The following is a 14380-nucleotide window of genomic DNA, read 5'->3' as shown; positions in this document are numbered from 1 at the left end:
TTAATGTGCCAAAGAGGCATATTTTGAGGTGGCAAAATCTGCTCCCCTACAAAGATCAAGGTGTTGGTAGGGTTGGTTCTTCTGAGGCCTCTCCTGGACTTCTCTTCTTCCCGTGTCTCCACGTGGTCCTCCCTCTGTGTATCTGTGTCCTAAGACAGACACCAGTCATGTTGCAGTGGGGCTTACCCCAGTGACCTCATTTTAACATAATAACCTTTACAAAGACCCTGTCTCCAAATACAATTGCATTCTGAGGTACGAGAGTTAGGACTTCAACATATGAATTTTGGGGAAACACATTGCAGCTCATCACAGGCTACTTTCTTGGCATTCAGAGTGGTGGTCACATCAAAGCTAGAACTAATAATTTTGCCTTTGTATTGTGTCTCTTGGTAACTCCCGAGATACCTGTTGACGAAAATTTAATCAGTCGGTCTAAGAAAGAAGTAGAAATTTTATTCGAGCCAAATTGAGGATTATAACTTGGGAATAGCATCTCAGTGTTGAGAACTGTTCTGCCCATTAGAAGTCAAGGCATAGTTACATATGTTTTTTGAGACAGAGGGCTTTATGTTAAATGAATTACTGACAGTTCATACAATCCAAATCTGTACAAGATAAAGAAGGAATGTTATGTTTAAGGAGTTGTCTCCTTGATGCTAAGAGAATGTTGCTCTTCATGGTTGAGCAGGTATTTCCACTGATGGGGAAGGTTTGGTCCATGTGTAATGCAGATACAGTAGAAGGGAGAGAGGAGGCCAAAGGGCAAAGAAAATTTTTTTGGTTTAATTTTTTCTTGTCTTGCCACAAAATACGAATTTTATTTCACATACCCTTTCTAAGCGCATGGACTTTGGTCCATCCCTAGGCCAGCTAATGCACTGGTGAAACCGTGCACCTCAGATTGGGACTTGAACCCACGTGCTGGGACTCAAACCCAGCCAAAACCCACAGTCTTCCAACTGAGGTCACACACCTGGTTTCAAGACTTAACGAAGCTCAGGTTCTTGATGTCTTATCGCAGAAAGAATTCAGTGAGAGACAAAGTGAAAGGTAAGAAATGGATTTATTTAGAGAGAAACACACTCCACAGAGTGTGGGCCATCTCAGAAGGTGAGAAAGGCACCAGGGTATGAGTTTTTATAGTTTTTATAGTCAGTTTTTATAGTGGTGGGTAATTTCATAGGCTAATGAGTGGGAGGAGTATTCCAGCTATTTTGGGAAGGGGCGGGGATTTCCAGGAATTGGGCCACCGCCCACTTTTTGATCCTTATGTTACAGTGAGCATATACTGAGGCTCAAGGTCTGGTGGAAGTTGACTTGTCCACCATCTTGGACCCATTTGGTTCTAATCTGTTTATGTCATGTCCTTGGGCTATGTCGTTCTTTCAAAGGTTGTGCCCTGCCCCCTTCCCTCCTGTTTTATTGGTCTGTAATTAAAACCAAGGTCAAGACCTAAATTACCGAATAAGATTGGAGGAAATAGAAAATGGGAAGACTGACAGTTTAAAATTCCAGCTTATTAGGCCTGAGCAGGAAAAATCTAGGTTATTGCCTCATTCCAGTGACTTGCAGAGGAAGGAGAAGGTGAGCCTGAGAATGAAAATGGTGACCCGGCAGCTTGTGTGAGTGGAATTCACGAACTCCTGTTCCAGATTCACCCCTGGATGGCTTTCTGTAAGAGTCTGTTTGAAAACCAGCCCAGGTGGCTGCCTGACTCCTAGCAGGGGAGACAGATTTGTTGGCTCGTGAATGCCAGCAAGTTTGGAGATGCAAAGACTTTGCTCATTGAGGATTTCCAGTTGCCTTTGGCTACAGTGTTCATTGGTGTCAAGCCCTGTGCAAAGTAGTTTACATATATCATCATGTTACCCGGAAACTGGGTTTACCTCTTGGATTTATTACTTGGAGCAAGTAAGGAGAACACCAAGGATCTTTCCTAAAGCAGTGTCTCCCCAGCAACAAAATTGGGGAAGTTTTTTTTTGGCAAGAAGTAGATTTATTAATATAGGACGCTTGTATGAGATGCAAGCGGTCAGGCGAGGGAGCTCTGCCCTGAGGTTTAAGTGGGCTACAATTTTATAGTCAAAGGAAAGGGGGAGAGGAAAAATTGGGGAAGTTTTAAGCTAAAGGAACATGCATACTCACGAAGGGGCTTGGGTGGTGGACTGAGTGAGTCCAAGCTAAAGTGGATTGAAAGTTACAAGGGTCAGAAATGGTCAACATCATCATTCCTTAGGTTCCAGTTGATCTGGTGGTGTTTAAACCCGAGGCTGGTTTAAATCCTGCAAACCGCTTAAGATAGTGCTTTAGGCCAGTCTAACTGGGAGTCTTTACAACTGATGTGTTACTTCTCTTGCCTGATAAGTTTGTCCTTTTGATCCTTAATTACTGAGACCTGTTCAAAGGCAAGCACTGTGGCTCAGATCACAAAATGGCTTAAGCCAAAGATGGCTTCTCTTCTGTCAAGAAAGCCATGCCTTGTTCTGTTTCTCCAGGGAACCCCATCCCTGTCTGGTTACAGTCTCATTTAATGTTCTCAGTGACCCTCTTAGGTTGGTGTTATTAGCTTTCTTACTGTGATGGTGATTCTGATTTTATAGGGGAAGAAACCAGGGCTCAGAGAGGTTAATAAACTTGCCCCAGGTCACAGAGCTGGTGGCTGGCACACCTGTTCCTGAGCCTGCTAAGTCATGGCCTTTTAGACAGTGATGACTTGATGACTTCCCTGTGTCACGGCACTAGGGCCGGGCAGCGTTTCCCTGCAGTTACTCCTGGTGCAGTAAGTGGGGAGAGGAAGGTTCCCTAGGGTTCTGAGCTGGGCAGTTAAGTTACCCAAGTATCTGATGGAAAGAGTAAAGGTGCCGCTGTTCCCGCGGCTCTGGAAGGCCTCTGAGGTCATCTCTAACGATGCTTGGTGCAGACCATTCCTCCGAGCTTCCGTTCTCATACCTGTCGGGATCAGTTACTCCTTCCCTTCTGTAGAGAGTTCCTTCCACTCTGTGTGGACCACTCTGTACCCCCACCTGCCCCAGGCATGTGGGCTTGACTTTCTGGGGTTTCGTTCTCCCAAGGTTTCTAGCGTAGTGCTCAGGGAACGTGGCGGGAGGTGAATCTGCCAGATGGTTCTCTGCCTGCACAGAGAACAGGGGAGCAGGGGGGAAGGAGGGAGTCAAGAGCCATGTCCCTCAGAGCCTGGCCCTTGACTGACTCCACCCCCCACCTTCCCGGGTGCCCAGGTGTGGACGAGGGAGGACCTCTCTGCTCCCAGATGGTTGCTATCTGAAGCCTTGTAGGCTCATGACGATGAGTGTATCCGTTCCCTGGACTGGACATTTGCATGGTTTCCGGTCATTTGCTGTTATAGACAGCGCCCCCGGGAAAGGCCTTGTCTCTGTCCCAGGGATGGCATCGCTGGGTCACAGGGATGCAGCCTGTAATCTGCCAGATGGCATCGCTGGTTTCCAGCGTGATAGTGAAACTGCACAACCCAGATTGGGACTTGAACCCACTGTCTTTTAATTAAAATCATACACCTGGTGTCAGGACCTACTGAAATTCAGGTTCTTTATGTCTCAGCTCAGAAGGAATTCAGTGAGAGACAAAGTGATAGGTAAGAAGTGGATTTATTTAGAGAGATATACATTCCATAGACAGAATGCAGTCCGTCTCAAAAGGCAAGAGCACCCAGGGAGAAACACACTCCACGGACAGAGTGTGGGTCATCTCAGAAGGCCAGAGGCCTCGGGGTTACGGGGTTGTTAGTGTTCACAGGCTGGCTAATTTCATAGGCTAATGAGTGGGAGGAGTATTCTAATAGTCGTGGAGAGGGGGGTGAGAATTTCCAGCAATTGGACCCCACCCACTTTTGGGCCGTTTATGGGGGGCCTTCAGTCATGGTGCCTGTGGGTGTGTTGTTTAGCATATGCTAATATATTATAATGAGAGCTTAATGAGGCTCAAAGTCTACCGGAAGTCGAATCTTCTGCCATCTTGGGCCTAATTGGTTCTAACCAGTTTATGTTGTATCCTCAATGGCTGTCCTTCTTTTAAAGGTTGTGCCCTGCCCCCTCCCTCCTGTTTCAGTTGTGCCCATCTCCACACACCTAGTGGGGTTTGAGAACTCACATCCTTCCACATCCTTGCTGGCACTTGGTAGAGGACACCCAGGGTATTGGAAAGTTTTATTTCTTAAGCTGGCAGAAGGTACACAGGTGCTTGATTGTTTGTTTTTTCTTTGTGCTTTCTAGGTTCTAGAATTTGTATGTATGAAATGTCTCATGATAAGTAATTTTAAAAGTTGAACAGTGGTGAAGCATGGTGGTGATGGGCACCCCTTGGAGTCGAGGGCCTGCTCTGAGTGAGCCTGGGCAGCCCCCCTCCTCTTGGTAAGATGGGCCCCTGTGAGTAGTTTCCTTAGCGGTGCTGTGAGGAGTAAATGAGGTGATTCACATACATTGTTTAGTGTTAAGAATCTGTTACAAAGCTAGGGCTTTGTTTTTGTTGGTTTTTTTAAAAAATTTTATGTTTATTTCAGAGTTTTTCAAATACCTCATTCGATCATTTAAAAAGTCAACTAGTGTTAGACCAAGACCGATCATTGTTACCATTTTTTAAGATGAAAAGCCAGACATAAGATTAATTGACTCAGAGCGAGTGTGGATCTAGAGCTAAAAAGTTGGCTTTACTAATTTCTGTCTTGCGGATTCAAGCAGAAGAGATGTGCTGCATTTCATCTGCGTCCGATTGTTTTTTATGACGTCTGCCACTTGTGCTGATTGAGACTCTGAGTCATCCTTGCTTGGTGCCCCCAGACTGCTGCCCGCCTGACCTTCTCCAGGTCATCACGTGCTCATATGTGACCCCTCCACAGGGGAACCTTCTGTAACAATGACATGACCATGTCATCAACTTCTCACTAAAAACTGGGGCAGTCTGGGATTCTGATTTCCCCTTAGACCCGAATGGAAGAACATTTCTTATTTCCTGTCACTGCAGGCTAAAAATTGTTGGTCCTGTGTTATGGCTGTCTGTCCAGGGCCTTTGTTTAGAGGAGGTCACCCAGGTAGAGAGCTCTTTTGCCTCAGTCCAGCTTTAACCAACCTCAGTGTGACACCAGTATTGACAATTGCAGCATCTTCTGTGAATTACAGTTGTCATGGCATCTCATCTTTGTCGTCTTTTTATTTTTCTCCAAGTTTATTTATTTATTTTTGGCTGTGTTGGGTCTTCATTGCTGGGCACGGGCTTTCTTTAGTTGCGGGGAATGGGGACTGCTCGTTGCGGTGCGTGGGCTTCAGTAGTTGGGGCTTGCGGGCTTTAGAGCGCAGGCTCAGGTAGCTACGGCGCACGGGTTTAGTTGCTCCACAGCATGTGGGATCTTCCTGGACCAGGGCTCTAACCCATGTCCCCTGCATTGGCAGGCAGATTCTCAACCACTGCACCACCAGGGAAGCCCACATCTTTGCCTCCTAAGCCTTGCCAGCTCTGTTTTTAAAAACAGCTTTATTGAGATAGAATTCACAGACATACAATTTACCATTAAAGTGTACAATTCAGTGGTTTTTAGTATATTCACAAAGTTGGGCAACCATCACTGCAATCAATTATAGAATATTTCGTCACCTTAAAAAGAAACCTCATGCCCTTTAGCAGTCACCTCTTATTTCCTCCTGTCCCCAGCGCTAAACAACCACTCATCTACTTTCTGTCTCTAGATTTGTCTGTTGTGGACATTTCATGTAAATGGCACCATACAATACGTCATCTTCTGTGACTGGCTTCTTTCACTTAGCATAATGTTTTCGAGGTTATCCACGTTGTACCCTGCATCAGTACTTCATTCCTTTTTATGGCTGACTAATACCCTATTTTACGGGTGTACCATATTTTGTTTATCCATTCTTCGGTTGGTGGACATTTTGGTTGTTCCCACTTTTTGGCTATTATGAATGATATTGCTGGGAACATTTGTGTAAAGTGTTCTGTGTGAATACGTTTTCAGTTCTTTTTGAGTATATACCTAGGAGTACAGTTGCTGGGTCTTATGGCAACTGTTCAACTTTTTGAGCAACCGGCCAGACTGTTTTCCAAAGTGGCCACACCATTATACATATTCCCACCAGCTGTGTGTGAGGGTTTCAGTTTCTCCACATCCTCACGAACGCTTATTATTATCTAACTTTTTGATCCCAGCCATCCTAGTGGGTATGAAATGGTATCTCATTGTGGTTTTGATTTTCATTTGCCTGATGGTTAATGATGTTGATCATCTTTTCATGTGCTTATTGGACATTTGTATTATCTTTTATATCTGAAAAATATAAAACAATATACCATTTGTATATCTTATATATCTGAAATGTGTATTCAGATCTTTTGTCCATTTTGAAAAATTGGGTTGTCTTTTTTGTGTGTGTGTGGTACGCAGGACTCTCACTGTTGTGGCCACTCCCGTTGCAGAGCACAGGCTCCCGACGCGCAGGCTCAGCGGCCATGGCTCATGGGCCCAGCCGCTCCACGGCATGTGGGATCTTCCCGGTCCAGGGCACGAACCCGTGTCCCCTGCATCGGCAGGAGGACTCTCAACCACTGCGCCACCAGGGAAGCCCTGGGTTGTCTTTTTATTACTGAGTTGTAAGGATTCTTTATTAGATACAAATCCATTTTCAGCTACATAGTTTGGAAGTATATTCTCCCATTCTGTGAGTTTTCACTTTCTTGATGGTATCCTTTAAAGCGTAAAAATTTTAAGTTTTGATATCATTTTTAAACTTAATTAATTAATTTGTGGCTGCATTGGGTCTTCATTGCTGCGTGTGGGCTTTCTCTAGTTGCAGCGAGCAGGGGCTACTCTTCGTTGCGGTGCACGGGCCTCTCATTGCAGTGGCTTCTCTTGTTGCGGAGCACGGGCTCTAGGTGCGTGGGCTTCAGTAATTGTGGCTTGTGGACTCTAGAGCGCAGGCTCAGTAGTTGTGGCACATGGGCTTAGTTGCTCCGTGGTATGTGGGATCTTCCCGGACCAGGGCTCAAACCCATGTCCCCTTCATTGGCAAGCAGATTCTTAACCACTGCACCACCAGGGAAGTACAAAAAATTTTAAGTTTTGAAATCCAATTTAGATATTTTTCTTTGCTACTAACTCTCTGGATTTGGTTCCTTGCATAGGCCTGTATTCACTGATGTGTCCTCAGTGCCTGGAATAGTGCCAGGCATTATTTGTGGTTTGGCTTAGTGCCAGGGACAGCAGATGTGGTTGAGGGAGAACTAACCAGGCTGGAGAGTTCTGTTTCAGTGCTTTCGGTGGTGTCCTGTGGGATGGAGGGTTAGGCCAAGATAATTAAAAAAAAAAAAAAATGACCACTGACTTGGGTAGTAGGGTTGCAAGTATATCTATTAATTTTGGTTTAAAGGCTTCTGGAAATTAGAATATCAGTTCAGTAGGAGCTTCAGTGTTAACTCTTTCCTGCCTGAGTTTAGCTTTTTCATTTTCATTGGAGGATTCATCTTCACTGGTGCTTCTCAAACCTAAGTGTTCCTCAGAACCACTTGGAGAGCTTAACAGGGATCACTGGATCCACCCCTGGAGTTTCTGATTCACTGGGTCTCAGGGGAGGCCCAGGCATTTGCATTTCTAAGGATTTCCCGGGTGATGGTGATGCTGTTGGTTGAGGAACCGCAGTTTGGGCACCACTGGTCTACATAATAAGTTTATATTACTCGTATATTATTGTGGAATTCAGGGGGTTAGCAGCTTTCTTTTTCCCCCCCAGAAGCAACCTCACTTACCACGCTGGTATATTTATATAAGAATCATCAGGTAAGGTTGTCTGTACCTGAGAATCATTTTTCTGAGTGTAGAGCCAAGGATGTGAATTTCACCTACAATCTTGGCCTATGTTGAGGTTAGGAGAACAGGAGGAAACCACAATTATTTTTGAACCCCTACTGTGTGCCAGCTGTACTTCGCTCTGTGTATTACTCATGCTGTTGTGTTTAACCTAAATGCTTATTCCCTGAAGAATGTAGGCGAGTTGCCTGTGGTGTCCAGTTAGCTAACTCGTGGTAGAGGTGGGGCAAGATGCCCACACACTGCACAGTGATAGCTAATCCAGGGGGAAACAAAAGAACCTTCAGGCTTGGCCCACAGACTTTACTGGCTCTGTTTTAAATGATTTTAATTATTATTAGTTTCTTTATCAACTTGGACCAAGAGCCCTGGATTCCTGGCATCAAGCGGACCAGCCATGATGCCTTTGTTCTGATTTGATTACCTGTCCTTGCCAGTGAAAGGCAAGCCCTTTTCTTCTGAGCTGTCTTTCCCAACACATTTCAGGATCTTTAATGGTGGATACTCTCCGGAAGATTTTGGCAGGTGACCCATGAAATAGGTCAGCGTTTCCAAAGCAGTGTCCCGATTTGGTTCAGGGTAAAAGATAAGATAGAGGCTTAGCTAAAGCTTTAATTCTGAAAGAGGGTATTTGATTTACTGTGTTCGTTGAGGAGAGCTCATTCTGATCCTGTGTAACAGGAATCACGGGCCGTGTGCACCACACAAATGCAGCTCGGGTTACAGGTTGCTTCTGTGGGTTAAACCCTACGCACTTGGGCAAGGTCAAGGACAATGGAAGGACGCTGAGTGAGCCCCCAGGCATATTGTCCCAGAGACCTGTCACTCCCAACCAACCACAAGTTCTTTGATTTGTTGAGAAAGGAAATGTAAGAGACAGGAAGAAATCCTGGGCCCTCTGGCAGCTTCCATGGGAATATTTTGTAGCAGGGGACATAGGGATGGGCTGATGCCTTAAAGGTTAAGAATTTATAGGAGGCAGGTAGATTTTTCTGATGAGTAATCTCTTTCACTTGTTTCGTATCACTGCAGAGTGCTGTTACTTATATGAATTTGAAACTGCTCTGTGAAATAGCTGTTAGGAAAGGTGATTTTTATCCCCATTCTGTAGGCGGGGTGACTGGTCAGTGAACAGGAGTCATCTGTCCAGGTCCCACAGCTGATCAGTTGCAAACATGGAACACAAACGTACATCTTTTCCATCTTTTCTCTGGTTCTGGTGTCCTTTTTATCTCACCATGTCAGGGAAGTACAAGGGTGTGTGTGTGTGTGTGTGTGTGTGTGTGTGTGGAGGTGGATGGGGAAGAGGAGAAACAACAGGTCCAGAGAAGAAGGGTTTTCATTAAAATTTAGGTGGCCAGGCTCTGTATGAGAAGGGGGTCGAGAGCAGAAGTCCCTACCTAAGTAAGGCTAGTAACCCAAGGGTGAGTGGGGGGTCAGAGGTCTTACAAAGGCTGGTGCTTCTGGCTGGGACCACAGGGAGAAGAACATAATGTGTGTATGTGTATGAACATAATGAGCCTTGCCAATCAGGGACAAACAGAGCCATTGTATGTTGGCATCGGGGCTAATGGAATAGAATAAGTAACTGCTTTTTTGGAGGAGGTAGAATCTCCAGATGCCAGGGAACTAATAGGCAGGTAGAGTTTTGGTGATGAGTCCTTGCTATCCAGCCTGGATTACCAACCTGAAGAAGCCCCTTTGAAGAGGAAGGCAGGTTTCCCCGGCCTTTGGGGGTATGAATAAGGAGGGAGAAGTGCTAAGCTCCGGGTTGTGTTCTGCTCTATGGGGAACGACTTTGTTGCCATTCAGATCAGCTTAAGCTGATGTTTTGGGTTATATGGCCGGTTTCAGATGCGGCCTGAAACAGTGGCTTAAGTGATGTCAGTGAGGCCCTCCCTGTTTTCCTCTGTTTCTCTGCTCTGCCTTCATTCACATGGGAGCCCCTTGGCAGGTCTAGGCTATCCCTCACATTTGTAAAATGGTTGTAGCTGTTCCAGACCTTGCACTGTCATCCCATACTTTTCAAGGAAAGACCCAATAGCTGTTGCAGAAGTATAAGGAAGCAACTGTTCCTCAGAAGCTCCAGCAAACATTGGCTCCTATTGTTTTATGTGCCCATTGGCTTGAACAACTTAAGGACCATCATGGAGCAGGCGAGGGGCCCATTCCACCCAAATTGCATGGTAGAATGGGAAAGCAGTAGCTTTTGAAATGAAATTTAGAGGCACTTTTGCTAGAAAGAAGGGGAATGAAGGCTGGGTGGTAAATGACAGGTCTTGCATACCAGCCAAAGGGAGGAGGGAGTGAAATAGTGCCAGGTAGATTCCCTTGGGGAATTTTTTCAGTGAGGGAGTAACTCTTGCACACGTTAGTTAATAGGCTAGACTAAGCTGTGAGGAGAGACAATGATGTGACTTTTAAAGGACAAAGGGATTTTATTTCCCTCTCACGTAATAGTGGTCTAGCAGCTTTGCTTCACACCATTGTTCTTGGTCCCATCTTTCTTCATCATTTCTGTGCCATCTCCTAGATCTAGGTTGTCAACTAGCACAAAAGTAGGAAGGGAAAGTGTGGAGGAAGCAGCCAATGTTTTAAGGGCTCTGGGCCTTAAGTGGTGTGCAGTGCTCCGTCTCACATTCTGTTGATGAGAACGTGGTCCTTGGCCTTGTGTAACTGCAATGACTGCTGAGAAATGCAGTCCTGAGCTAGGTGACCAGTGACCAGCTTGCAGCTCTGTGTTTCTGGAGAAAGGGGAGAAGAAATTTTGTCAAGCAGTTGGCATCTCCATCACAACTCCCAAACTAGATTTCCTAGGAGGCTTATCCATTCTGAATGATGTTCCTGTGGCAGATAGCACTTCCTCAGGGAAGATTCTGCATCCAATTCCCTTCATTTTGGGAACCAGGAGTGCTTAATGGGAACTATGTCAGTTTCAGTTAGGTTCGGGTATATACGACAGAAAACCTAAAATAGGGACTTCCCTGGCGGTCCAGTGGTTAAGATCCCACACTTCCACTGCACGGGGCGTGGGTTCGATCCGTGGTTGGGGAACTAAGATCCCACATGCCATGCGGCACAGCCAAAAAATAAAAAAATTAAAAATAAATAAAGGAAAAAAAAAGAAAACCTAAAATAACAGTGACCTAAGCAAAGTAAACGTTTGTGCCTTTTTTCTCTTAGATAAAAGACGTTCATCACATCTTTTATTTATTTAATTTTGTTGCCCAACAGAACTTGATTGTAAATAAAAAAGAAATCTGTTATATACTTTTCAAAAAAAAAAAAACCACGTTTGTCATAATGATGCATCATGATGTCAGGGACTCTGTTTTGCCATCTCAGCATTTGCTTTCTTCCTCATGGTCCAAGATGGCTGCCTGAATTCCAGCCATCTCTTCACATTCCCTCTGGCAAAAGGAGGAAGAAAGGCCTTCAAAGGCATTTCCTGGAAGTCACACGCAACACTTCCATTTACACCTTATTGGTCAGAACTTAGTCACACAGGGCACCTAGCTGCAAGGGAGGTTAGAGATGTAGCCTTCTTTCCTGGCAGTTATAAGTCTCACCCTAAACTGGGGGTTCTCTTGCTGAGGAAGAAGGGGGAGAACAGACATTGGGCAACAACAGGCAGTCTCTGATAGAGACCACATGCCCCTGTGTCCTCACTTGGTGGCCTCACCTCTGCCTCTGGGTGTGTGTGTGTGTGTGTGTGTGTGTGTGTGCGTTTATGTGCCCATGTTAAATTTTAAAACCCGTCTTTGTACTTATCTGAAGGGAAGAAATCATCATAATAGCTGACATTTATTGAGTGCCTACCAGGTGCCAGACTCTGTTCTATGTCATTTATTCTTCACAACAGCGCTCTTAAAGTGCTTACATAGGAGAGCTTAGCGTAGGACTGTTGACAGAGGCGTGGGTGGAGTCAAGGGAACCAGAAGGGCTCAGTGAAGTGTGCAGAGATTAGCAGCAGCAGGAAGCCATGGCCACCCCTGAAAGGGCAAGGGGACAGACCAGTGTCACTCCACTGGCCCCACCAGAGCTTAGAGACGTGGAAGAGGGGCTGCCTCAGACCAGGTCAGGAGGTGGAGCTGTAGAAGGAAGCCAGGCCAGCAACCCTGCGAGCCGGGTAGGAGTGGCCCCAGGAGCAAGTCAACACCCTCCCTGTCTCTCCTCCCACCTTGGAGCCCCCGACAGTACCCGCCTTGGGCTGAAGCCACCTGGAAGCCAGAGAGCAAGGGCACCTGGGGAAACAGCCCACAGAGTGCAGCCTCCTGGGGAGACAGTGGGGCAAAGAATGGTAGAAATGGATGCGGGGGAGTGGGGTGGGGGTGGGTGGGAGAGCAACAGAGAACCGCCCGCACAGGATGGTTATGACCGCCTTTTACGGGGAAGGGGACTGAGGTGGGGAGAGGGTAGGGCACTCCCCCAGCTGGTAAGCAGCAGAGGCAGGATCCTGCTGGCCTCAGATGCACGTCTGCACGTCCCGAGTGGGGAAGGCAGCGCAAACACAGCTCTGATTTGACTGTCAGTCTGCACAGCGGAGGCATCTGATGCCTGGTCAGCGCGTGGAGAGATGTGTTTCTGACTGGGAGTAACCGTGTCCCCCTCACCCTCGCAGGTTGCTGTTGCGAACCTCAGCGAGGCCGTGCAGGACGCAGACCTGCTGGTGTTTGTCATCCCCCACCAGTTCATCCACCGGATCTGTGAAGAGATCACGGGGAGGGTGCCCAAGGACGCACTGGGCATCACCCTCATCAAGGTGACGGGCCCTCGCTGTGCGCCGGTTACTGGGAACTTCCTTTCCTCTTTCACCTCTTGGAGATAAGGAGCTGAAGGGAAGTTATGGCTGGTTTGGATTTGTTTTTTTAAAGATGCCTGGAAGAGAATCAAAACCACGCCATCCATGAGCCTTGCTCCTCTCACATTTAGGAGGGGCTGCTTTCTATGTAGAGAGGGTTCACAGGGGCAGGGGTGGGGGGCGCGAGAGTGGGGTCCCCCAAAGAAAGAACCACCAGCTCTGGAAATCTTGCCTGGTTTGCATTCGCTGGGAAATTAATCATCTTTACTTCCCACTCCTGGGTTTATTCCCAAAAGAGAGAGTTTTTAACCAGAAGTCCACAAACCACCCACAGTGGTACACAGATAGAATTCAAGAGTTCATGGTCCTAAATGTGGGGGCGGAATTGCATTTTTATTCATTTTAACCTCTAACTGAAACAAGCGTTTCCTTCGCTTATGAGTGAAGGCCACAGGCCAGAGTTTCAATGACAGTAGTACTAGCAGGACCTTGACCCTGTGATCAATAGAAATTACAGGTATTTTCGTATCACTTTACAGTGGCTTCAGATATCTCAAAGTATCATTTATGCTCATCACTACTTGGAAATTATGGTAATTATTATACCTGCCATGACATCTTTTTATAATTACATTGATAACATACATATACTACTTTGTCACAAATTTTTTTTTTTAACATTTGATAACTATATTTCAGTATAATTGTCTTCCTGGGTAATCTTATGTATTTTGCTTTATGCATATGAAGTCTGAGAATGAGTCCATAAACTTCCCCAGGCTGCCAGGGGAAGAACCCTCTGTGAGAGAGTGTGTTCCATAGTGTTCATAGGTGAATGTTTATGAAAGCAAACAGTTCAATGTCAGTCATCAATAGACTGGACAGATGAATGGTGGAATACTACACAGTAGTAAATGGGAATGAACCAGAGCATTCATGCAGCCGTGTGGGTGAATCTCCAAAGTAATAATATAACACAAAACAGCACACAGGTGAGCAGTACAGTTTCATTATAGGTTTTCAAAAATATACTGATATAACTTACTGTTTAGGTGTAGTTTTATGTGGCAAAATGATCAAGAAAAGCAAGGGAACAGGGCATAAAGCATTCAGGATAGGGCTTCACCCTGGTGGGGACCAGGAAACACTAATAAGGAGGATGCACTTGGGGAGAGACACAGGGGACTTCAGTGGTGTCCTTCATGTTCTCTTTCTTAACCTGGGTGGTTACATTTTCATTTAATTTTACTCTTTAAATGGTACATACACAGTATGTCTGTTTACTGTTGTAAATAAGAGAGGTTTTTCAAGTTGCGTATGCCATTGGAAGTCTGAGTCTAGGTGACCTATAAAGCAATGATCTCCTGCCTCTTGTCCTTGGTGGTTCGTTTTCCCCTAACTTGCTGACATCCTTGCAGGGCATAGACGAGGGTCCTGAGGGGCTGAAGCTCATTTCCGACATCATCCGAGAGAAGATGGGCATTGACATCAGCGTGTTGATGGGAGCCAACATTGCCAATGAGGTGGCCGCTGGGAAGTTCTGCGAGACCACCATCGGTGAGGGCCACCTGGGGAAGGGACATTGGGTGTCTTAACAGGCACACTTTCTGTTTCTGGAATTTTCTATAGTGGACTCTTCCCTCCTGCCCTTAACATTCTTGGGGTGGACATTCAGTGGGGTGGGAATTTTATGTAGGAGGCCATTCTGTGGGACTGAAGCATTTCAGTAA

The 14380-nt window shown here is 46.0% G+C and overlaps 1 protein-coding gene across 5 annotated transcripts in view; it reads left to right on the top strand.

Annotated features, from left to right (window-relative positions):
- Positions 1 to 14380, top strand: part of GPD1L (glycerol-3-phosphate dehydrogenase 1 like) — a 107419-nt gene that overhangs the window by 13676 nt on the left and 79363 nt on the right. For all 5 annotated transcript variants that reach the window (XM_060162473.1, XM_060162477.1, XM_060162475.1 and 2 more), the window contains exons 3-4: positions 12471 to 12611; positions 14069 to 14207. In XM_060162473.1, the coding sequence (XP_060018456.1) occupies positions 12471 to 12611; positions 14069 to 14207 (280 nt within the window). The remainder of the gene's footprint in view (positions 1 to 12470; positions 12612 to 14068; positions 14208 to 14380) is intronic.

This window comes from Lagenorhynchus albirostris, chromosome 10, assembly GCF_949774975.1.
Source record: "Lagenorhynchus albirostris chromosome 10, mLagAlb1.1, whole genome shotgun sequence".
Lineage (NCBI taxonomy): Eukaryota > Metazoa > Chordata > Mammalia > Artiodactyla > Delphinidae > Lagenorhynchus > Lagenorhynchus albirostris.
This window is presented reverse-complemented; position numbering and strand designations above follow the sequence as displayed.